Genomic DNA, 26239 nt, shown 5'->3' with positions numbered 1-26239 from the left:
AAATACTATTTTAGTTGTTTAGCAAATATTAGAAAGTATAAATTTCTTCCATGATAATTTTAAAAATATTCTATAATTTTTTTATTATTTAAAAAATTAAATTAATTGTTGACGTGGCATGTACGTGGACTATCACGTGGATGTGACTGTCGCAAAATGTGCGAACGTTTGGGCTAGAAATACTATAGCAAAAAGATATAAAATAAAGCAGCGGTTTCCGCAAGTATACATGTCAAATTGTAATATAGTATTTGTACAATGGGGGTACCAGAAGTACTCCGAGGATCGTACCTAAATGAGGATGAATTAAATCTAAAATTACCTTTTTACAATAACAAGTCTAAAAAATAATCACTGAAAATTATATTATGATAAATAATAAAAATTAAGGTCATAAAATAAAATTAAAATTATTAAAACAATATTATATTACGATAAATAATAACAATTACAAGAAAAATTCTAATTCCCTTCCTCGACTAGTGGTGCAGGAGTGGCAGTATGCTCTAGGGCTTCTTCCTCGTGGCCAGTTTCTCCTACGGGAGTAGGGCTAGTTGCCTCGGGTTCTTGGGGGTACCTAGCCTACTCTCGTAAAAGGAGCTGGCCATGAGGAAGAACGCCAAAATTCTTGACTTTTTCCATTCTTTCCAAAATTCTTCTCATTCCACATCTGAAGCGTTGAGAACGTCAAAGATAAGGTTTGCATTGGTAAGTCTCCGCATGTAGTTGAAGTCCACCTAACTCACATCAAAAGAACCCATGGCGACTTGGGCTTACAACATAAGGTTAGACCTCAACTTAAGTAGATATTCTTTCATTTTGTCCTTGGTATCTGCCTTGTAGTTCTTCAGGGCCTCGTTGCTTTCATTCGACAACTGCTCCAGATCCGCGAGGCATTGTCCCACAAGGATATTCATCTTCCCCTCCCATTTAGGCTTCCTGGAGAGCCCATTTGAGAAGTCCGCACTCTACTGCTATCATCTAATATGAACCTACCAATTTCACCAACAAAGGCTTATGAACACCAAAGAAGGTGGAACAAGGATAGCCAATCTCTTTTAACCCTTGGGGCAAATCCTCATCTTGCTTTTGTTTGATAGTAGATGGAGAGAAAGGATATTTCCTCGCATAAAGGTGATTCTGCCAAGAGAATAAGGTATTCACCTCGCTAGAAGGAGAAGTATAGTTTAAGGAGGAGAGAGGAGAGGTGTGCAGAATAGTGTGGGTAGTGCTAAGGCTTGAACCCATGAGAGAAGATGCCAAAATTGGGGTAGGAATATCTATAAGATTTGTAGGTGTAGAGGAAGATTTGGGTATGGTAGGTACAGTTGGAGGAGAAACTTTTTTGTGAGGATTCACTGGTCCCTTTCCATGTCCGCGAGGTATTAGGTTAACCCCACTATTATCTTCAGCACTTTGGGGCCTTTTTTCCACCCTTGGCCTCTTACAGCCACTATTACTGGCCCTTGCTCTCAGGGTTGTCATCTCTTCATCTTCCCGTATACTATCTATTATAGTGTTCACGTCCATATTCTGTTGAGAACTAGATGAACTAGAGGAATTAGAAAAGCCTGCAACAGAAACAACAACAATGTCAGCCCTACTGGGAACTATAGCTCTACTAGATGAATCACCTCTATCACTTGCTAGTGAGGAAGACCAACAGCAGGGACGCATGTTACAGATGGTGTAAAAAAAGTTGGTGGGCCAACAACGCCAAGGCTAAGTCATTATTAACCAAAGGCCACACTTCTTTGGCAGATTGTACTTTTCACGGATTCGCACCTAACATCAAATCAGCTGCCCAAAAGCCATTAGTGTTTTTCCCATCTGAGAGTATCAAAATATGTTCCTAACTATTAGGTGCTTCTCTAGCTTCAACGTACAACCCAATTTCAACCGCTTGTATTGCTCTATGACAATTTTAGAATCAAATACTTGCCGCTGGAGATAGGTGTTTTCTTGAGGGATGGACCACTTAGCGGGGAAGCCCAAATCACCTTCAAGCTTTCTCCTTACCCAAATGTATTTATGGGGGTTTAAGTGGAGATTGGAAGCTAAGTTCTTGATGTTGGGCTCACAGCCTATGCTGGCACTAAGTGGACCATTCTAGTCGAGGTCTATTGGGTGATGACCTTCAACTGATATATGTATTGGAAAATGCCAATAAAGGGTAGCTCCCCTCGAATGTTTCAATCTATGAAGTAGGCCACTAGTGACCACCACGAGAGGCCTGCAAGTTTCCCTAGTGTAATTTTGTAGTCTTTCAGCACTGCACAAAAGAAAAGATGTATTGAAAGATGGAAATCAACCTCTAGCAGATAAAGAGGGAGAATAAACCTATCGTCGAAGTCGCTTAATTGACACTCCCCTTTAACAATTTTGAAATCATTCTCAAAGTTAGGTAGATTCATTCCCTTAGCATTGAAGTAGAAGGAAAAGCAAAGTACGATGGAGAAGGAAGGATTGCCTTTAGAATTGATTATGTTATAAGAAAGAAGGAAATAATGCTTCAATGTTGAGAATGGAAGAATAGAAGAACAAGTTGAATTTAGAGAAAAGAGATTAGGGTTTAGAAGAACTCAAGAGATAAGGAATTTATGGGAAAACAAACTGAGAATGTAATGATTTCCATTTCTCTATGATTGGTTATATAAGCCAAATGTCCACTGGAAGTTTCAAGTTTAAAAGAAATTATAATAAACTGTTCAAATCCTCAAATCCATACTTAAGAACTGTTAATGTCTTATAAGGGTTTTTTTTAAACCCTTTGTATTAAGAAAAACATGAATATTTGTCAGTATAGATCACATAAGCAAGTATCCACCCATTTGGATTCGTCCATTATGTATTTGCCAAAATGAATACTTCTAGGCAACCATCCATTAAGGTGATATACTTTGAAACTCCGCAAGACTATATCTTATGGCTCTTCGATAAGACTATCCATAAAAAATCTATTTGTGAAATCTATTTATAGTGCAACTATTTACTTGATGTTTCAAAGAAACATTTAGTACAAGGACTATGCAGTGCTAGTCATATTTCATTATGTATAGATTAAACCGCTAGGTACTGGGGTACGAATATTATTCAAAGTATCTCATGTGAGATTATTCGTTAGTACACACTGCCCTAGTGTGGTTTATCTAATTCTCATTTATCATCAGCCATGTAAGTCGATCTACAAGTGCAAATGACGCTAAGTGCTCAATTCAAGTAAAAAAGAGAGAAGGTATATTTAGCTGTTTGAAAAGGGGACCTCTAGGAAAGAAGAATTTTACAAAAGATTCCACCTCCTTCCTGATTAAGTAAGAAATTTCAAGGACAAAATTTTCTTTAAGGGTGGGAGAGTTGTCACACCTGAAAAAGTCAAAGATTAAGTTGTAATAATGAATTTGGGTACTAAATTGAAAAGCTTTCTATTTGGTTGGGCTCTGATGTAAATAAGAGTAATTGGCAGATTAGATAATGAAAGATTGGATTTCAACCTTTAGTTATGTTACTTTTAAACTAGAAACCTCTTAGTGAGAGACACGATGATTAGGGATATCTCCAATTGGCTGTTGAATTGATATTGGTGAAGGAAGTGCGAGAGTATTATTTAAAGGAGAGACATTATTCTATGGTGTTATTCTTTCATTTTTCTGATCTTTCTTCATCATTTTCTTTGGTCTGCTCTAGAAGAGAAAAGGGTTAATGAGAGTTATGCATGGAGGGAATAGACTGGAGTTTGAGTCTAAGAAACTAAAAAAATTTCGTACCTGGTAAGCTTCCTAACTTCTCTATATTAATTGATTTAAGAAAATGGAAGAAATTTAAGGATGTTAGTTAATCCATTGATTCTATTCTATAATGGGTAAATTTGCAGATTAAATTTCCTCTATATGCAAACAAATTATGGTTCTTATGGCTGTGAATTGTCTTTGTTAGATTTCTGGAATGGTTGTTATGTTTAGTTGGCTAAGGAGGCTCGAGAAATAAAGGCAAAAGCTAAGTAGATGGATTTGGTTCAACTTCCAAGTAAGTTCCAAAACTCAGGTCTTAAATTGTTGTTCATTTATTTTTATGTCGTGTGTTGGATATGTCTAATTGAATGTTGTGCAACTAATGAGTTATTCTACTGTTGAATGTTGATGTATTGTGATGCATGTTGTGTTGATATGCAAATGCTTGAATGTTTAGCGTAATGTGTATCGTGCACGAACAATAGTATTGGTTGAGTGCTTGTGTATGAAATGTGTCGAAACCTCTTTTTCATTTAAAAAAATAATGGGGATCAACTTCAAAAAATGAAAATTGGAGTCGCCACCGATCTTTAATGAGGTGTGATCGGATCACCTTGAAAAGGATTTTAGGTCTATGAATTTTGAGAAAACTGGTTCGGGAGTCGGTTACGCACGAGGAAGGATTAGCACCCTCATGACGCCCAAAACTGGTACCAAATTGATTGTTTAATGTCTTAGTGCCGAAATTTTGAAAAGATTTTAAAATACGATCCCATGAAATGAAGGCTTAAATAATTGAATTGGTTAAGTAGACGGACCTATTTCAAAGAAACAGATCGCCACACTCAGTGAGTTAGAGTGCAACAGTTCAATCTTCAAAGTTAGGTTCGTCCCTTCTTAAAAAATTTTAAACATGTTTTAAGAAGGATATTTGATTATTTAAGTCAATCGAGAAATCAGAATCCAGTAAGTTAGGGTTCAATTTCTCGAAATTCTTAAACATCAAATATTGCCTTTATTTAAAATCGAGATAACAAAATGTCGTATCCAGTAAGTTAGGATCCAACATTTTGAAATCTAAAGAATTTTATTTTAATAATTGAATGGTTTTAATAAAACGAACACTTGATTATCTTAGTTCACCTAGGAGAATTAAAGCCCAGTAAGTTAGGGCACAATTCTCTTGAGAACCTATGAACACCAAGCCTTTTTTAGGAATTTTGAAATAAAACGATTATAATGTTTTAATGAAATGCAATTCTTACAAACAATATAATTGAATAACAATATACAAAGCAAATGATGAATAGCAAACTAATTCTACAATTTGGAGCAACCAAACATATAATACATCAATATTTATAATCAAATAAACTAATAATCAAACTAACAAATAACAAAATGAGAATAATTAATATAAAATAATTTAATTACAAGTAAACCAAAAAATAATCGAAATGAATAAAAATTTTAAAACATAAAATAAAATTTTATAAATTATAAATTATAATACATTTTATAAATATATACATATATTAAAATAATTCCATATAAATTATGCATATAATTATCGTATAATATTATTTAAAAAAACAAAATTAAAATACAAAAAAAAGTTGAATAAAAAAATTGATTTAATTAAAAAAACTTTTGAAATCAAAATTAAATATGAAAATTATTTTGAAGTTGAAAATAATAATCAACAAATTTTAAATCGAGGTTTAAATAAAATTAAATTAATAATAAAAGAAGACAAAACTAAAATACAATTGACTCAAAATATTGGTGTATAATGAATTGTAAAAATATAAAATAAAATACAAACGAAAATAATAATTTATTACATTTTAAACAATAATAATAAATTTAAACAATATTACAAATAAATATTACAAATAATATTAAATACTATAATATATGAAAGTAGGATTTATTATAATACAAAAAAAATACTGTTGAATTTTAAGGAAGAAAACCAAATTTGTATTAAATTAAAATTTGTTTCAAAACTGAATGACCATATCAGCAATTCAACGCAAACATTGGGATAATCCAAATCAATCACAGAAACCGCACCGTTTAAACTGGGATCTAAATGAATACAGAAGTAAATATGAGGTACAAATTACAAATCATTAAAGGAAATCAAATTGCAACCCCCTTAAACACGGAGGGACCTATTGGATAAATAAACCAAACGATCCATAATGCGCAGATCCTTCCCGGGTCGAGTCACCGTCCGAATCGGGTCTTCAAAACGACGCCATTTTAAAGCCATCGCATTGACTCCAAACGGCCACGTTTCATCTTCGTACTTAAATGCCAAAACCCTAAAAATATATTTCATTTTGTCAAAACCTAACTAGCACCAGATGAGTTTTGCGCCGTTTTGTACTAGCGGCATATGAACAGTTTTTGAACCTAACCCAGACTCCGATGACAACGGAGAGAGGGCTAGGATCTCCTCACCAGGTACGTCTTTCCCCATTCTCTTTATCGGTTTCTCTCCTAATTAATGACTATTGAACACAGAAAAGAGAAAAAAGAAAACTGATACTAGTAGAATGAAAAATGAAAAAAAGAAACTCGGAAATCACCTTTTGGTATTTGATTTTTGTATTCTGAATGCGTAATCCGTTTACAGTGTTCGAATGGCCCTCTTATAGCCCGATTTTACAGAAAAAATAAAAAATAGAATAAATAAAAGGTTCCTCTTATTTTTTTATCTCCCTATTTGCTTCTGTTTTCGTGTGTTTTTGCAGGTATTCGGCCAGCCTAGAGGTACGGAGGGGATGACGCACGCGCCTGGTGGTGATGCACACGCGGGGCTCTGGTTTGGGTTTGCTTACGACGCCAGAGCAGAGGATCAATGCTGCGGCTACACCAGAATGGTCTAGAAACCCTTGGGGTTTTTGATTTTGGGCCAATTGGGCCACTGTAACCGAGTTATGAAAGTTGAGTTTAAAGGTCTGTTTAGGGTCTGGGATTTAAATTGGTCCTATTATATTGGACTAGGTTAATTGGGTTAGATTTTGGTTCTGTAATTTTACTGTAACCTGGACCTGGACTATGTAAATGGACTTTGAATTTGGTTTTATTTATTTATTTATTTGTGTTTTAATATTTGGGCTAGGGCCGGGAAAAATTTGGGTATTACAACTGCCCCTCTTTGTTCGTTATCGTGTAACGAGTACGGAGCAAAGACTCTAGAAAATAGCCAATTTTGCCTGGTCATGTTGGACCTTGGTGCTCTTCTACTTTGAGTTGCCTCATTCCATCCTATTGTATCTTTAGAGGTATAGGAATCGGTGCCTCGATCCACTCCACCGCAACGTCGGGGAGATCAGATTTGCAACTCGTAAATGTGATGTCGGGGAAGCAAGATTCACCATTGTAGCTTTAATTTGTTCCGCTGCAATATCTGGGAAGTAAGATTCACTGTTGTAGCTTTAATCTTCTTGACTGCAATGTCGGGGAAGCAAGATTCGCTGTTGTGGCTTTAATCTGCTCCACTACATTATCTGGGAGATAAGGTCTAAAATTCTTTGGTCATTCCACTGTAATCTCAGGGAGATAAGACCTGATACGATCTGCTCTACTGTAACTTCAGAGATAAGATCCTTTATTTTAATCCGCTCCACTGTAATCTCAGGGAGATAGGATTACTAGCTTCAATCTGCTCCGCTGTAATCTCAGGGAGATAACAATTGCAATTCTTCGATCTATTCCATTGTAATCTCAGGGACATAAGACTTGATTTGATCTACTCTACTGTAACTTCAGAGAGATAAGATACTATATTTTAATCCGTTCCACTGTAATCTTAGGGAAATAGGATTACTGGCTTAAATCTGCTCCGCTGTAATCTTAGGGAGATAAGATTCACCAATTTAGATTAGCTCCACTATTTCTTTGGGAGATAAGATCTGGAATTCTTCGGTCTATTCCACTGTAATCTCAGGGAGATAAGACCTGATGCGATCTACTCTACTGTAATTTCAGAGAGATAAGATCCTTTCTTTTAATCTGTTCCACTGTAATCTTAGGGAAATAGGATTACTAGATTCAATCTGCTCCGCTATAATCTCAGGGAGATAAGATCTCATATTCTTCGGTCTATTCCACTGTAATCTCAGGGAGATAAGACCTGATGCGATCTACTCTACAGTAACTTCAGAGAAATAAGATCCTTTATTTTAATTCGTTCCACTGTAATCATAGGGAAATAGGATTACTGGCTTCAATCTGCTCCGCTGTAATCTTAGGGAGATAAGATTCACCATTTTCGATTAGCTCTACTATTGCTTAGAGAGATAAGATCTGGAATTCTTAGGTCTATTCCACAGTAATCTCAATGAGATAAGACCTGATGCGATATACTCTACTGTAACTTCAGAGAGATAAGATCCTGTATTTTAATCCGTTCCACTGTAATCTTAGGGAAAGAGGATTACTGGCTTCAATCTGCTTCGCTGTAATCTCAGGGAGATTAGATTCACCATTTTTTATTAGCTCCACTATTGCTTAGGGAGATAAGATCTGGATTTCTTCAGTCTATTCCACTGTAATCTCAGGAAGATAAGACCTGATGCGATCTACTCTACTGTAACTTTAGAGAGATAAGATCCTTTATTTTCATCTGCTCCACTGTAATCTCAGGGAAATAGGATTACTGGCTTCAATTTACTCCGCTGTAATCTCAGGGAGATAGGATTACTGGCTTCAATCTGCTCCGCTGTAATCTTATGGAGATAAGATTCACCGTCTTCGATCTTCTCCACTATTGCTCAAGGAGACAAGATCTGGAACTCTTCGATCTATTCCACAGTAATCTCAGGGAGAAAAGACCTGATGCGATCTACTCTACTGTAACTTCAGAGAGATAATATCCTTTATTTTAATCTGTTCCACTGTAATCTCAGGGTAATAGGATTACTAGCTTTAATCTGTTCCACTATAATCTCAGGGAGATCAGATTCACCATTTTTTATTAGCTCCACTATTTTTTAGGGAGATAATATCTGGATTTATTCAGTCTATTCCACTGTAATCTCAGGGAGATAAGACCTGATGCGATCTACAGTACTGTAACTATAGAGAGATAAGTTCCTTTATTTTCATCCGTTCCACTGTAATATCAGGGAAATAGGATTACTGGCTTCAATTTACTCCGCTGTAATCTCAGGGAGATAAGATTACTAGCTTCAATCTGCTCCGCTGTAATCTCAGGGAGATAGGATTACTGGCTTCATTCTGCTCCGCTGTAATCTTATGAAGATAAGATTCACCGTCTTCGATCTGCTCTACTATTGCTCAGGGAGACAAGATCTGGAACTTTCTGTCTATTCCACTGTAATCTCAGGGAGATAAGACCTAATGCGATCTACTCTACTGTAACTTCAGAGAGATAAGATCCTTTATTTTAATCCGTTCCACTGTAATCTCAGGGTAATAGGATTACTAGCATTAATATGCTCCGCTATAATCTCAGGGAGATCAGATTCACCATTTTTTATTAGCTCCACTAATGCTTAGGGAGATAAGATCTGGATTTATTCAGTCTATTCCACTATAATCTCAGGAGATAAGACCTGATAAGATCCTTTATTTTCATCTGCTCCACTGTAATATCAGGGAAATAGGATTACTGGCTTTAATTTGCTCCGCTGTAATCTCAGGGAGATAGGATTACTGGCTTCAATCTGCTCCGCTGTAATCTTAAAGAGATAGGATTACTAGCTTCAATCTGCTCTACTGTAATCTTATGGAGATAAGATTCACCATCTTCGATCTGCTCCACTATTGCTCAGGGAGACAAGATCTGGTACTCTTCGGTCTATTCCACTGTAATCTCAGGGAGATAAGACCTGATGCCATCTACTCTACTGTAACTTCAGAAAGATAAGATCCTTTATTTTAATTCGCTCCACTGTAATCTTAGGGAGATAGGATTACTCGCTTCAATTAGCTCCGCTATAATCTCAGGGAGATAAGATCTGAAATTCTTCGGTCTATTCCACTATAATCTCAGGGTGATAAGACCTGATGCGATCTACTCTACTGTAACTTCAGAGAGATAAGATTCTTTATTTTTATCCGTTCCACTGTAATCTCAGGGAAATAGGATTACTGGTTTCAATTTGCTCCACTGTAATCTCAGGGAGATAAGATTCACCATTTTCGATTAGCTCCACTATTTCTTCAGGAGATATGATATGGAATTCTTCGGTCTATTCCACTGTAATCTTAGGCAGATAAGACTAGATGCAATCTACTCTACTGTAACTTTAGAGAGATAAGATCCTTTATTTTAATCCGTTCCACTGTAGTCTCAGGGAAATAGGATTACTAGCTTCAATCTGCTCCGCTGTAATCTCAGGGACATAAGATCTGAAATTCTTCGGTCTATTCCACTGTAATATCAGGAAGATAAGACCTGATGCAATCTACTCTACTGTAACTTCAGAGAGATAAGATCCTTTATTTTAATCTGTTCCACTGTAATCTAAGGGAAATAGGATTACTAGCTTCAATCTGCTCCGCTGTAATCTCAATGAGATAAGATTCACCATTTTTGATTAGCTCCACTATTGCTTAGGGAGATAAGATCTGGAATTCTTCGGTCTATTCCACTGTAATCTCAGGGAGATAAGACCTGATGCGATCTACTCTACTGTAACTTCAGAGCGATAAGATCCTTTATTTTAATCCGTTCCACTGTAATCTCAGGGAAATAGAATTATTGGCTTCAATCTGCTCCACCATAATCTTAGGGAGATAAGATTTACCATTTTTGATTAGCTCCACTATTTCTTAGAGAGATAAGATCTGAAATTATTCGGTCTATTCCAGCGTAATATCTGGGAAGTAAGACCTGATGTGATCTACTCTACCGTAACTTCAAAGAGATAAGATCTTTTATTTTAATTCGTTCCACTGTAATCTCAAGGAAATAGGATTGCTGGCTTAAATCTGCTTCATTGAAATCTCAGGGAGATAAGATTCACCGTTTTCGATTAGCTCCACTATTTCTTAGAGAGATTAGACCTGGAATTCCTAGGTCTATTCCACTGTAATCTCAGGGAAATAAGACCTGATGCGATCTACTCTACTGTAACTTTAGAGAGATAATATCCTTTATTTTAATCCGTTCCACTGTAATCTCAGGGTAATAGGATTACTAGCTTTAATCTGCTCCGCTATAATCTCAGGAAGATAAGCTCTGAAATTTTTCAGTCTATTCCACTGTAATCTCAGGAAGATAAGACTTGATGCGATCTACTCTACTGTAACTTCAGAGAGATAAGATCCTTTATTTTAATCTCGTCCACTGTAATCTCAGAGAAATAGGATTACTAGCTTCAATCTGCTTCGCTGTAATCTCAAGGAGAGAAGATTCACAATTTTCGATTAGCTCCACTATTGCTTAGGGAGATAAGATCTGGATTTCTTCAGTCTATTCCACTGTAATCTCAGGGAGATAAGACCTGATGCGATCTACTCTACTGTAACTTTAGAGGGATAAGATCCTTTATTTTCATCCGCTCCACTGTAATCTCAGGCAAATAGGATTACTGGCTTTAATTTGCTCCGCTGTAATCTCAGGGAGATAGGATTACTGGCTTCAATTTGCTCCGCTGTAATCTTTTGGAGATAAGATTCACCGTCGTCGATCTGCTCCACTATTGCTCAGGAAGACAAGATCTGAAACTCTTCGGTTTATTCCACAGTAATCTCAGGGAGATAAGACCTGATGCGATTTACTCTACTGTAACTTCAGAGAGATAATATCCTTTATTTTAATCCGTTCAACTGTAATCTCAGGGTAATAGGATTACTAGCATTAATCTACTCTGTTATAATCTCAGGGAGATCAGATTCACCATTTTTTATTAGCTCCACTATTGCTTAGGGAGATAAGATCTGGATTTATTCAGTCTATTCCACTGTAATCTCAGGGAGATAAGACCTGATGCGATCTACTCTACTGTAACTTTAGAGAGATAAGATCGTTTATTTTCATCTGCTCCACTGTAATATCAACAAAATAGGATTACTGGCTTCAATTTTCTCCGCTGTAATCTCAGGGAGATAGGTTTACTGGGTTTAATTTGCTCCGCTATAATCTCAGGGAGATAGGATTACTGGCTTCAATCTGCTCCGCTGTAATCTTATGGAGATAAGATTCACCGTCTTCGATCTGCTCCACTATTGCTCAGGGAGACAAGATCTGGAACTATTCGGTCTATTCCACTGTAATCTGAGGGAGATAAGACCTGATGCGATCTACTCTACTGTAACTTCAGAGAGGTAAGGTCCTTTATTTTAATTCGCTCCACTGTAATCTTAGGGAGATAGGATTACTAGCTTCAATCAGCTCCGCTGTAATCTCAGGGAGATAAGATCTGAAATTCTTCGGTCTATTCCACTATAATCTCAGGGAGATAAGACCTGATGCGATCTACTCTACTGTAACTTAAGAGAGATAAGATCCTTTATTCTAATCCGTTCCACTGTAATCTCAGGGAAATAGGATTGCTGGCTTCAATCTGCTCTACTGTAATCTCAGGGAGATAAGATTCACCATTTTCGATTAGCTCCACTATTGCTTAGAGAGATAAGATCTGGAATTCTTCGGTCTATTCCACTGGAATCTCAGGGAGTTTAGACCTGATGCAATCTACTCTACTGTAAATTCAGAGAGATAAGATCCTTTATTTTAATCTGTTCCACTATAATCTAAGGGAAATAGGATTACTGGCTTCAATCTGCTCCGCTGTAATCTCAGGGAGAGAAGATTCACAATTTTTGATTTGCTCCACTATTGCTTAGGTAGATAAGATCTGGATTTCTTCAGTCTATTCCACTATAATCTCAGGGAGATAAGACCTGATGCGATCTACTCTACTGTAACTTTAGAGAGATAAAATCCTTTATTTTCATCCGCTCTACTGTAATCTCAGGCAAATAGGATTACTGGCTTCAATTTGCTCCGCTATAATCTCGGGGAGATAGGATTACTGGCTTCAATCTGCTCCGCTGTAATCTTTTGGAGATAAGATTCACCATCTTCGATCTGCTCCACTATTGCTCAGGAAGACAAGATCTGGAACTCTTCGGCCTATTCCACAGTAATCTCAGGGAAATAAGACCTGATGCGATCTACTCTACTGTAACTTCAGAGAGATAATATCCTTTATTTTAATCCGTTCCACTGTAATCTCAGGGTAATAGGATTACTAGCATTAATCTGCTCTGTTAAAATCTCAGGGAGATCAGATTCACCATTTTTTATTAGCTCCACTATTGCTTAGGGATATAAGATCTAGATTTATTCAGTTTATTCCGCTGTAATCTCATGGAGATAAGACCTGATGCGATCTACTCTACTGTAACTTTAGAGAGATAAGATTCTTTATTTTCATCTACTCCACTATAATATCAGGGAAATAGGATTACTTGCTTCAATTTTCTCCGCTGTAATCTCAGGGAGATAGGATTATTGGGTTCAATCTGCTCCGCTGTAATCTCAGGGAGATAGGATTACTGGCATCAATCTGCTCCGCTGTAATCTTATGGAGATAAGATTCACTGTCTTCAATCTGCTCCACTATTGCTCAGGGAGACAAGATCTGGAACTATTCGGTCTATTCCACTGTAATCTCAGGGAGATAAGACCTGATGCGATCTACTCTACTATAACTTCAGAGAGGTAAGATCCTTTATTTTAATTCGCTCCACTGTAATCTTAGGGAGATAGGATTACTAGCTTCAATCAGCTCCGCTGTAATCTCAGGGAGATAAGATCTGAAATTCCTCGGTCTATTCCACTATAATCTCAGGGAGATAAGACCTGATGCGATCTACTCTACTGTAACTTAAGAGAGATAAGATTCTTTATTTTCATCCGTTCCACTGTAATCTTAGGAAAATAGGGTTACTGGCTTCAATTTGCTCCGCTGTAATCTCAGGGAGATAAGATTCACCATTTTCGATTAGCTCCACTATTTCTTCGGGAGATATGATATGGAATTCTTCGGTCTATTCCACTGTAATCTCAAGCAGATAAGACTAGATGCAATCTACTCTACTATAACTTCAGAGAGATAAGATCCTTTATTTTAATCCGTTCCACTGTAATCTAGGGGAAATAGGATTACTAGCTTCAATCTGCTCCGCTATAATCTCAATGAGATAAGATTCACCATTTTCGATTAGCTCCACTATTGCTTATGGAGATAAGATCTGGAATTCTTCGGTGTATTCTACTATAATCTTAGGGAGATAAGACCTGATGCGATCTACTCTACTGTAACTTCAGAGCGATAAGATCCTTTATTTTAATCCGTTCCACTGTAATCTCAAGGAAATAGGATTACTGGCTTCAATCTGCTCTGCCGTAATCTTAGAAAGATAAGATTCACCATTTTCGATTAGCTCCACTATTTCTTAGGGAGATAAGATCTGGAATTCTTAGGTCTATTCCAGCGTAATCTCTGGGGGGTAAGACCTGATGCGATCTACTCTACTATAACTTCAGAGAGATAAGATCCTTTATTTTAATTCATTCCACTGTAATCTCAGGGAAATAGGATTGCTAGCTTCAATCTGCTTCGTTCTAATCTCAGGGAGATAAGATTCACCATTTTCGATTAGCTCCACTATTTCTTAGAGAGATAAGATCTGGAATTCCTAGGTCTATTCCACTGCAATCTCAAGGAGATAAGACCTGATGCGATCTACTCTACTGTAACTTCAGAGAGATAATATCATTTACTTTAATCCATTCCACTGTAATCTCAGGGTAATAGGATTACTAGCTTTAACCTGCTCCGCTATAATCTCAGGGAGATAAGTTCTAAAATTCTTCGGTCTATTCCACTGTAATCTCAAGAAGGTAAAACTTGTTGCGATCTACTATACTGTAACTTCAGAGTGATAAGATCCTTTATTTTAATCTCTTCCACTGTAATCTCAGGGAAATAGGATTACTAGCTTCAATCTTCTCTGCTGTAATCTCAGGGAGATAAGATTCACCATTTTTGATTAGCTCCACTATTGCTTAGGGAGATAAGATCTGGAATTCTTCGGTCTATTCCACTGGAATCTCAGGGAGTTCAGACCTGATGCGATCTACTCTACAGTAACTTCAGAGAGATAAAATCCTTTATTTTAATCTGTTCCACTGTAATCTAAGGGAAATAGGATTACTGGCTTCAATCTGCTCTGTTATAATCTCAGGGAGAGAAGATTCACCATTTTCGATTAGCTCCACTATTGCTTAGGGAGATAAGATCTGGATTTCTTCAGTCTATTCCACTGTAATCTCAGAGAGATAAGACCTGATGCGATCTACTCTACTGTAACTTCAGAGCGATAAGATCCTTTATTTTAATCCGTTCTACTGTAATCTCAGGGAAATAGGATTACTGGCTTCAATCTGCTCTGCCGTAATCTCAGGGAGATAAGATTCACCATTTTCGATTAGCTCCACTATTTCTTAGGGAGATAAGATCTGGAATTCTTAGGTCTATTCCAGCGTAATCTCTGGGAGGTAAGACCTGATGCGATCTACTCTACTATAACTTCAGAGAGATAAGATCCTTTATTTTAATTCATTCCATTGTAATCTCAGGGAAATAGGATTGCTAGCTTCAATCTGCTTCGTTCTAATCTCAGGGAGATAAGATTCACCATTTTCGATTAGCTCCACTATTTCTTAGAGAGATAAGATCTGGAATTCCTAGGTCTATTCCACTGTAATCTCAAGGAGATAAGACCTGATGCGATCTACTCTACTGTAACTTCAGAGAGATAATATCATTTACTTTAATCCGTTCCACTGTAATCTCAGGGTAATATGATTACTAGCTTTAACCTGCTCCGCTATAATCTCAGGGAGATAAGATCTAAAATTCTTCGGTCTATTCCACTGTAATCTCAAGAAGGTAAAACTTGATGTGATCTACTCTACTGTAACTTCAGAGAGATAAGATCCTTTATTTTAATCTCTTCCACTGTAATCTCAGGGAAATAGGATTACTAGCTTCTTACTAGCTTCAATCTTCTCTGCTGTAATCTCAGGGAGATAAGATTCACCATTTTCGATTAGCTCCACTATTGCTTAGGGAGATAAGATCTGGAATTCTTCGGTCTATTCCACTGGAATCTCAGGGAGTTCAGACCTGATGCGATCTACTCTACAGTAACTTCAGAGAGATAAAATCCTTTATTTTAATCTGTTCCACTGTAATCTAAGGGAAATAGGATTACTGGCTTCAATTTGCTCCGCTGTAATCTCAGGGAGAGAAGATTCACAATTTTTGATTTGCTCCACTATTGCTTAGGGAGATAAGATCTGGATTTCTTCAGTCAATTCCACTGTAATCCTAGGGAGATAAGACCTGATGCGATCTACTCTACTGTAACTTTAGAGAGATAAGATCCTTTATTTTCATCCGCTCCACTGTAATCTCAGGCAAATAGGATTACTGGCTTCAATTTGCTCTGCTGTAATCTCAGGCAGATAGGATTACTGGCTTGAATCTGCTCCGCTGTAATCTTATGGAGATAAGATTCACCGTCTTCGATTTGCTCCACTATTGCTGAGGGAGACAAGATCTGGAACTCTTCGGTCTGTTCCACAGTTATCTTAGGGGGAGATAAGACCTGATGCGATCTACTCTACTGTAACTTCAGAGAGATAATATCCTTTATTTTAATCCGTTCCACTATAATCTCAGGGTAATAGGATTAGTAGCATTAATCTGCGCCGCTATAATCTCAGGGAGATCAGATTCACCATTTTTTATTAGCTCCACTATTGCTTAGGGAGATAATATTTGGATTTATTGAGTCTATTCCACTGTAATCTCAAGGAGATAAAACCTGATGTGATCTACTCTACTGTAACTTTAGGGAGATAAGATCCTTTATTTTCATCTGCTCCACTGTAATATAAGAAAAATAGGATTGCTGGCTTCAATCTGCTCCGTTATAATCTCAGGGAGATAAGATTCACCATTTTCGATTAGCTCCAGTATTGCTTAGGGAGATAAGATCTGGAATTCTTAGGTCTATTCCACTGTAACCTCAGGGAGATAAGACCTAATGCGATCTACTCTACTATAACTTCATAGAGATAAGATCCTTTATTTTAATCTGCTCTACTGTAATCTCAGGGAAATAGGATTATTGGCTTCAGTCTGCTCCACTGTAATCTTAGGGAGATAGGATTACTGGCTTCAATCTGCTCCGCTGTAATCTTAGGGAGATAAGATTCACCGTCTTCGATCTGCTCCGCTATTGCTCAAGGAGACAAGATCTAGAACTCTTCGGTCTATTCCACTGTAAGCTCAGGGGGATAAGACCTTATGCGATCTACTCTACTGTAACTTCAGAGAGATAAAATCTTTTATTTTAATCCACTCCACTGTAATCTCAGGGAAATAGGATTACTGGCTTCAATCTCCTCTACTGTAATCTGAAGGAGATAAGATTCACCATCTTCGATCTGCTCCGCTATTGCTCAGGGAGACAAGATCTGTTATATTCACTGATCTGTTCTCTGGGGAACACGACCTGTATAATGAACCTAATTATGCCTAATGATTAAGATGGCATGATCAAAATGAATCAAATGCTCCTAGCTAGACATGTGTTAATGGGGTTTGCATAAATGCAGAATTTTATTTTTCCGAGAATGACTCCGCTTTGTCATTACTCGAAGTTTATTAAGGCTTTAACACTGACGTGCTTACAACGCCTTTTTGCTTAACCGGATTTTCTGAAGAAACATATAGCCAGGTTGCCCCCGACTATAAATCTCCAAGTTTAATCTATTGGGGCGCAAAAATTGTAACATCTCTTCGAGGTAACCTCTTTCTCTTGCCTGATGGTTATTGTTTGCTTGTTTATTTAAGCTTTGTCATTAACCCGACATCTATCATTTTGTTCAATCAATGCATTTGACAACAAAATCCAAAGAGACAGTCCGAATTTAGACTCTTCCTTCTCAAATTTCCAACCTCTAAATTTGGTGTGTTCTAAACAATAGCCTCTTTCAGGCTCCTATATTATTTTGAAACTTTTCAGAGTAATATGCAAAACTTCCTTTGTGAAAGTTTTATTAGTCCATTAATCATTATTCCAATGCAACATGCTTGCAAAAATAGTAAAGAATAAATAATAGGAGAATTGCAAAAATAGTTGGTTCTGGGCATAGCTCAAAATGAATAAATTATCACAAATAGTAAAGAAGGATAATAAAGGAATTGATTGGGAATGCATATCTTGGAAAAGAAAAAAAGTATTCCAAGAACAAAAAATTCAATATAAATAATAGGAGAATTGGGTGCCCCGGCTATCGCAGCTTGAACTTCTCTGAACAAAATTTCTGAAGACCATTTTCAGTTCCACATGTGTTTAGGAGATCTACAGTGTTTTGTCGATGCCCCAAGATGTCGCCTACCCTTCCCTATTGATTCAGGTATAACAAGATTACCACATGCCTGAATATTTGAGTTGCTCTGATCACTTCATGCCCGATTCTGATCAATATTTGAGCAGCCCTTTTTGGGTTTTCAACTCAAATCCCCTTTGGCCTAAGGTGCCCTTTGCGGGTTTTCTCCTTAGCCTCTCCATTTTTACTTTTTCCATTTTTCATCATTTTTTTAGGAATCGAAACGCCCTTTGTGGGTTTTCACTTTGGTCCCTTTCCTTCAAGTGAAGTATTTCTTGACTGAGTCTGAGTTTATAGGATTTGGCAAGTTTTTTCCATCCATCTCATCTCACTTAGAATCAAAGCTCCACCAGAAAATGCATTCTTTACGACATAAGGGCCCTCCCAATTTGGTATTCGTTTTCCTCTAAAGTCTTTTTGTATAGGGAGAATTTTCTTCAACACCAGATCCCCTTCGTGGAATTCTCTGGGACGAACCTTTTTGTTATAGGTTGGTATCATCCGTTTTTGATACATATGACCATGTTGGATGGCTTTTAACCTTTTCCATTCTGCTTCATCCAATTTCAATTCAGCTAATACCTGAAGAGAAGGAATCTCCACTTCAATGGGTAAAACAGCTTCCATCCCATAAACTAGAGAAAAGGGTGTTGCCCCAGTAGAGGTCCTAACAGATGTTCGGTAAGCTAAGAGAGCAAATGAGAGCTTTTCATGCCAATCCTTGTAGGTTTCAGTCATTTTCCCTACATTTCTCTTAATATTCTTATTGGCCGCCTCCACTGCACCATTCATTTTTGGGCGATATGGCGATGAGTTATGGTGACTGATCTTGAATTGACTACAAACTTCCGCTATTATGCTATTATTCAAATTCAACGCATTTTCGGATATGATTCTTTCAGGCATTCCATATTGACAAATGATCTCATTTTTCAAGAATTTACTAACCGCCGATTTTGTGACATTTGCATATGAAGTAGCTTCTACCCATTTGGTAAAGTAATCGATAACCACAAAGATGAAACGATGCCCATTCGAAGCCTTCGGTGATATTGGCCCAATAACATCCATGCCCCACATGGAGAACGGCCATGGAGTAGTCATAACCTGCAGAGGTGAGGGAGGTACATGTATCTTATCTCCATAAATTTGACATTTATGACACTTCTTGGCATAGCTAATGCAATCCCTTTCCATAGTAGACCAATAGTATCCAAATCTCATGATCTGTCTAGCCATTGTAAAACCATTTGCATGGGTTCCGCAAATGCCCTCATGGACTTCTTCCAGTATCTTTCTAGCCTCCACGACATCTACACATCTTAACAGCTCTTGATCTTTCCTTCTCTTGTACAACACTTCCCCATCTATTCAATGGCTATTCTTCTCAGTGTTCTCTTGTCATTTTCTGTCGCTTGATCAGGGTATTTTTAATTTTTCACATATTGTAGTATACCCTGACACCAAGGGTGATCATCTTTTCCCTCCTCTTCAATATTGTAGCAATGAGCCGAAACTTCATATATGCTCATCTGAATAGGCCTCATGATTTCTAACTTGTTCACCTTAATCATCAAGGCTAGAGTAGCCAGTGCATCAGCCATCTGGTTTTCATCTCGTGGGAGATAACAGAAAGTGATGTCATCAAACTCATCAATCAATTCAAGAACCAGCTCTTTATAACTGATCAACTTAGGGTCTCTGGTTTTCAATTCTCCTTTGAGTTGGTATATCACCAATGCAGAATCTCCACACACTTTTAGCACTTTGATTTTACGTTGAATGGCTGCACGAATACCCATAATACATGCTTCATATTCGGCCATATTATTTGTGCAATCGAAGTCCAACTTGCTAGCGACAGGATAATGATCTCCATTTGGGGATACCAAGACAACCCCAATTCCATTACCCATAGCATTTGAAGGTCCATCGAAATTTAACTTCCATATGTGGTCTATTCGAGGGTTTTCTTCAGTGTTTGCCACATACATTAAGTCCTCATTTGGAAAATCGAAGTTCAAAGACTCATAGTCTTCCAAGGCTCTTTTGGCTAGAAAATCAACTATTGCACTTCCTTTTATAGCCTTCTGACTTACATATACTACGTCAAATTCAGATAGCAGAATTTGCCATCTAGCCATTCTCCCATTTAAAGCAGTTGATTCCATCATGTACTTTAAAGGGTCCAACTTTGAAATCAGCCAAGTCGTACGATACAACATGTATTGCCTTAGTCATCGAGTTGTCCAAATTAAAGCACAACACAACTTTTCAATGGACGAGTACCTCATTTCACAATCAGTGAATTTCTTGCTGAGATAGTATATTGCTCTTTCTTTCTTTCCTGTTTAGTCATGTTGGCCCAAGACGCATCCTATGGAATTGTCAAACACCGTTAGATACAATATCAATGGCCTATCTGGACTAGGCAGTGATAGTATTGGAGGATTAGCCAAGTATTGCTTTATCTTGTCAAAATCTTTCTGACATTCCTCATCCCATTCTCCTGGATTATGTTTCTTCAGAAGACAAAATACTAGATCGCATTTCTCAGTCAATTATGAAATGAACCGAGCAATGTAGTTCAACCTTCCTAGGAAACCTCGAACCTCTTTCTGAGTACTTAGAAGAGGCAGATCTCCTATTGCTTTAACTTTATCCGGGTCAATCTCAATCCACTTCCTACTGACTATGAAGCCCAACAACTTTCCTGATCTGGCTCCAAATATGCATTTTGCTGGGTTGAGCTTGAGCTAAAATTTTCTAAATCTTAAGAATAATTTCCTCAAGACTCGGAGATAATCTTCTTCAGTTCTAGATTTTACAATCATATCATCGACATAGATCTCAATCTCTTTACGCATCATGTAGTGAAACAGGGTGACCATTGCCCTTTGATACGTTGCTCCCGCATTCTTCAATCCAAAGGGCATTACTTTGTAACAAAATGTTCCCAATAGGGTAATGAATGTGGTTTTCCTTATATCTTCAGGATGCATCTTTATTTGATTGAATCCAGAAAAGCCGTCCATGAAAGAAAATAATGAGTAGCAAGCTGTAGTATCTACCAAAGTATCAATGTGTGGCAACGGAAAATTGTCTTTTTGGCTAGCCTTGTTCAAGTCCCTATAATCCACGCACACTCGTACCTTTCTATCCTTTTTGGGAACAGGGATGATATTTGCTACCCATTCTGAATACTTGACCTCTGGTAAGAATCCAGCGTCGAACTACTTTTTGACCTCCTCTTTTATTTTCAACACAATATCAGGTCTCATTCTTTTGAGCTTCTCCTGAACTGGTTTACAATCTTCTTTTATAAGTAAACGATGTACCACAATACTGGTATTTAGCCCTGGCATATCCTGGTATGACCATGCGAAAACATCTTTGAACTCTCGGGGTAACTCAATGAGGTCATGTTTTGTCTTTACGGTGATATCAGTTCCGATTTTCACCTCTTTTCCTTCCTCTAGACTCACAATTTCTAATGATTCCTTATGAGGTAGAATTTGTTTATCCTCTTGTTTCACCATTCTCAACCAGTCCGGAGATACACCATAGTCTTCATCATTTTCAAAGTCATGAGATCCTTCCAAACACATGTCTTGCTCAAAAAGAGACTCCGTGTTTGAAACAGCATCACTTATGTCGTTGATATCTGAGGACCTATGGGGATACACCAAAGAATATACAAAAATATATAAATTTATGAATAATTATTAGTACAATCAGGTTATAAATATAATGAAAAAATCATTTGGAAGACAATCAATCAAATGAAAAATATTTACTTGCCTAGAAAGAATAAAAGAATAATTGCTCGAAATGAATGCAAATATGTATTTTATTAGAATAATGATATTCAGAATTAAGCCTATTTCACAAAAGATTTCTTATCATTCTTAGGCTAAAAACAACAAGAATGTTTTGAACATTACTCTGAATAAGCTCTAAAGACTACAAGTATTTCTTCCGCAGTCCAATTGTTTAGCTCACTCCCAGGTTAGTAAGGGCAAATCTCCAACAAGGTCCTTCTTTCAGCTGTCTCTATAGCATTGATATGAACATTTTCCAACATCTCTTCAATGCCTTCCCTTCTGGACACCCTTCGCTCAGGGTAAATAAACCCACCTGACACAAATGATTTAGATATGTGGGGGAAGGTCAAAGGCTTCCACTTGACTTCCTCTCCGCTTAAACGTGCCATTCTTCTCTCCTGCCTTTTCTCCACTTCTTTTCTCTTTTGTTTCATATTTGGCTTGTAACCTAAGCCAAAATGATCAAACTTTTCCTTCAGCACGGGTGCTTCAATCATTCCTTGAAGGTATTTTCCCAACCCTTTCCCTGGCGAAGCTCCTCTTCCTACCATCAACTGTAGACCCATCTTAGTAGTCTTGGATATCTTTGGTACCAGAATTCTGTTTCCTTCAGTGATAAATGTTGTGTTCACAAATTCCAAGGACCGGAAAGAACATTCCACTTCCTCATCATTGGTCTCTACATAAGGTGCATCACCACTTACTATCGCAATGATATCCTCCTCCGCAATTATTGTTACCAATCGACCCTCTGATATTAGTTTCACCTTTTGATGTAATGATGAAGGTACTGCCCCTGCCGAGTGTATCCACGGTCTCCCCAATAAACAGTTGTAGGAAGGCTTAATATCCATTACTAGAAAGTTCACCTCATAAGTAGTTGGGCCAATTCTTAATGGTATTTCAATTCTTCCTATAACCCCTCTTTCTGTTCCATCAAATGCCCTTACTATATTCTGGTAGGCTTTCATATGTGAACTATCCACAAGTAGTCGATTAAGAGTGGACAAAGGTAATACGTTCAATGCGGATCCATTATCGATCAAAACCCTCGGTAATGTGTCCCACCGACATCGGGTAGTAATGTGTAGAGCTTTAGTAGAACCCCTACCTCCAAACGGTACTTCATCATCATTGAAGAAAATAAAATTGTCAGTACTTATATTATTGATCAACAGATCCAACTTATTGACTGAAATGTCATTGGCCACATATGTTTCATTTAGTACCTTTATCAGTGGATTTCGATGTACTTCTGAGCTTAAGAGAAAAGCTAATACTGAAATACGGGATGGCCGTTTGTGCAATTGCTCCACAACACTGTATTCACTCTGTTTCAAGAACTTCAAGAATTCCTTTGCTTCTTCTTCTTTTATTGGTTCATTAACCAATGGCTCAGGTTCTGCTGCCTTCCCTTTCCTCTGTTCTACCATCGGAGTCTTTTCTCTTGGCAATTCTGCTTGAGTGTCATAACGCTTCCCATCACGTGTATAAGAACCCATTTCCTGATATTCTTTTACCATATTGCCCTCAACTTCTTTTCCTGGGATTGTCACATTGCATCCGTAATTCCACGGGACCATTTTGTCATCCTTATATGTGAAACTTGACAATTTCGTGATTACAATTTTTGGTGTTACCTGAACACTAGCCTCATTACTCTTAGGGTGTGAGATAATGACCACAGGATGATTTCTTTTTGGAGTCCCTGTTCCCGACTCTATTGCGCATATGCTCCTCCTTTCTTCCACATCTTCATAGAACCTCATCTCCTTGTTATCCATCATGCTTTCAACCAAAGCCCTGAATCCTTCACATTCTTAGATTCCGTGCCCTGTTTTATGGTGGAATTCACAATAATTTCCCATCTCATACCCTTCCTCAAAATCTGAAATAACTATCCCTCTTTTTGCCATCTCTTTCCAGACCCGTTTCAATGGAGTTTTTACTTCAGCAATGTCAGTCTTCACTTCTTCCCCCGTACCTTCGCTCAACATATTCACTCCCTTATCATCATGATTGGGCAACGGACTTCGATGAAGTAGCTGAGGCCTTATTGAACCTGATCCAACTTGGGAGTTCATCTGTATTGGAATATCGCCTTGAAACCGCTGAGGCCTTATTGAAACAAAGGATCTACGCGGATGCACCTTAGTCTGAACCTGCGCATGTGGAGGCGTAAACCCTGGAGGATAGGTGGGTCCATTCTTGCCTTCTTCTTCATCATTAATCATAGGACTTTTCCCCTTATTTATTCCTTTTAGTAATTACTTCAGCTCAGTCATCATGTCCTTTCCTTCATTTGCATCTGTAACTGATCTTGCATTTCCTTTTGAAGTCGCTCTAACTTTTCCAATCTTTGATCCATATTTTTTGATTTTGCACGGGTAACGTAGCGGTGCTTGGTTGACGAGTTTTTGTTGGTTTCTAGATTAACTAAGGAAATTTTAACTAATTAAAACCCTTCTTAATAATCCTGAACGCATATTATGTCATGTAATGCAAATGCATGGAATGAATACAAAAAGATGTCGATTCTAATCCAAATTCTTTAGACAACTTTATTGATAAACAAAATTCTTTACATAAAACGGATTACAAATATGGCTTTGCCCTAATGCTCAAAGTTTTAACTTCTTTTAATAATGAAGCTAACTCCTGACCCCGATCTGATTCCAGCTCATACTTTACGCTTAACACGTCAGCCTGAATTTTCATTGTTTGCAAATGATCAGGGACCTCCCGAATCTGAGCAATAGCCTTGCCCATAATGTAATCTTTGTTCTGAATTTGATTCTGTGAATGATAAAGTTGCTCCCTCCAACGCTCTTCATTTCCTTCCAAGATTTCGATCCGTTTCCTACAGCCTTGTAATGCGTACTCCAATTCTTCTATCCTCTTTTTCATTTCTTCAATCTTGCACAGACTTGTATTTAATTCCACCACAGAATTACGAATTCTATACGAAGCAAGTGATCTCTCGAGTTCCGCTATTCTAGCTTTTAAGTCCGCTTGATAGTTTTGAGTTTCTAACACCTGGCGTTCTAAGGTCTCTTTCTGAACTTGAGTCTCCCGGGACTTTCTTTCCCACCGATCGGCTTTGTCTCTTTCTTCCTAGATCTCCTGTCGCCACTGCTCCGAAGTCTTTCCTAACCCAGCAGTTCTCATTGATAGTCATAGCTTTTTGTAGTCTGTCTTTAAGCTATCCAGATCCTCCTCTACTTTATTCTTCCCTTTCTTTAATTTTTCGGCTTCTAACTTTTGGACGTCAACGTCTAGCCTCAAATGCATCTTCTCTTCTTCCAACCACTCTATTTTCTTTTCGAGTTCTAAATTCCTCTTTTCAAAATCTTTTTTTATAATCTCCAACTCTGATGGGATCACTTGTAGGTACTCTTCCATTGGTCGAACACCCTCCAAGTTTAACTCTGGGATGTTATCATTAATTCTTTTACCTCGCCACTCACCGTACTCTGGAGTTGTCATCGAACCCACAGCTAGCCTTTTCATCCTATGAACCTGATTCCAAGCCTGAGAATTTTTTTCACCTTTTTCTTGTAATTGTCTCCTCGGTATGAGAACTCACATTGAGCTAAACCATACGTTTTCGGCTCAAACTGTCTTGAATTGTATTGTCTTAGGACCAGCAAAGGTGCATACCCGACGGCTCCCCAAATCCCAAGCAACGGAACCCATTCAAAGCTTCTACAACGGTAGAGAATTCCATCAAGAATCAACCAAGGAGCTCTCCACTCCACGTCATCCTCTTGAAGATTTTGCAGAATTGCTATCCAATTTTCTTCTGATATGTCGTCCCTTCTTGGCGTAGCCACTATCTCTTTTAACGGGGAGTAATGCCCAGAGAAAACCCAATACGATCTTGTTCGACCTTTCAAAAATGAATATGGAACCAAGCTATCAACAATTGTGCACAACTTATAAATCTGCCTTCACCAATTCGCCTACATGAATTCAAAGATCTAAACGTTTTAGCCAAAATCGCAGGAATCGGCGTGACCCATTTACCCAACCAATCAAAGAGATCTGAAACTGCTTCGTCAACATGCCCCAATGCTCTAGGGAAAATCACTAACCCGTAGATACTCAAAGCAAACACATCGACCCTCTTTTTCCCATCAGGATGTGCTAGGATCAAGTCTTGCAAATTCCTCCATGGGATACATTTACACTCACCTTCTGTTTGATCCTGGCCATGATCCATTGTT

General features: G+C 37.7%; 1 protein-coding gene across 1 annotated transcript; it reads right to left on the bottom strand.

The window, feature by feature from the left end:
• Positions 1 to 22198: 22198 nt before the first annotated feature.
• LOC107910810 (uncharacterized) lies at positions 22199 to 23797 on the bottom strand. The gene is made up of 2 exons (XM_016838746.1): positions 22883 to 23797; positions 22199 to 22780 (listed from the first exon to the last, which is right to left on the bottom strand). The coding sequence occupies exons 1-2, from the start codon at positions 23795 to 23797 to the stop codon at positions 22199 to 22201; spliced, it is 1497 nt and encodes a 498-aa protein (XP_016694235.1).
• Between the last annotated feature and the right edge of the window lie 2442 nt (positions 23798 to 26239).

This window comes from Gossypium hirsutum, chromosome D11 (assembly GCF_007990345.1).
Source record: "Gossypium hirsutum isolate 1008001.06 chromosome D11, Gossypium_hirsutum_v2.1, whole genome shotgun sequence".
Classification (NCBI taxonomy): Eukaryota; Viridiplantae; Streptophyta; class Magnoliopsida; order Malvales; family Malvaceae; genus Gossypium; species Gossypium hirsutum.
This window is presented reverse-complemented; position numbering and strand designations above follow the sequence as displayed.

Coding starts and splice junctions, on each gene's coding strand:
- LOC107910810 (XM_016838746.1), bottom strand. CDS start 23,797: ATGGATAACAAGGAGATGAGGTTCTATGAAGATGTGGAAGAAAGGAGG. Junction 22,781..22,882: donor TTGGCCCAACTACTTATGAG/GTGAACTTTCTA, acceptor TTACATCAAAAG/GTGAAACTAATATCAGAGGG.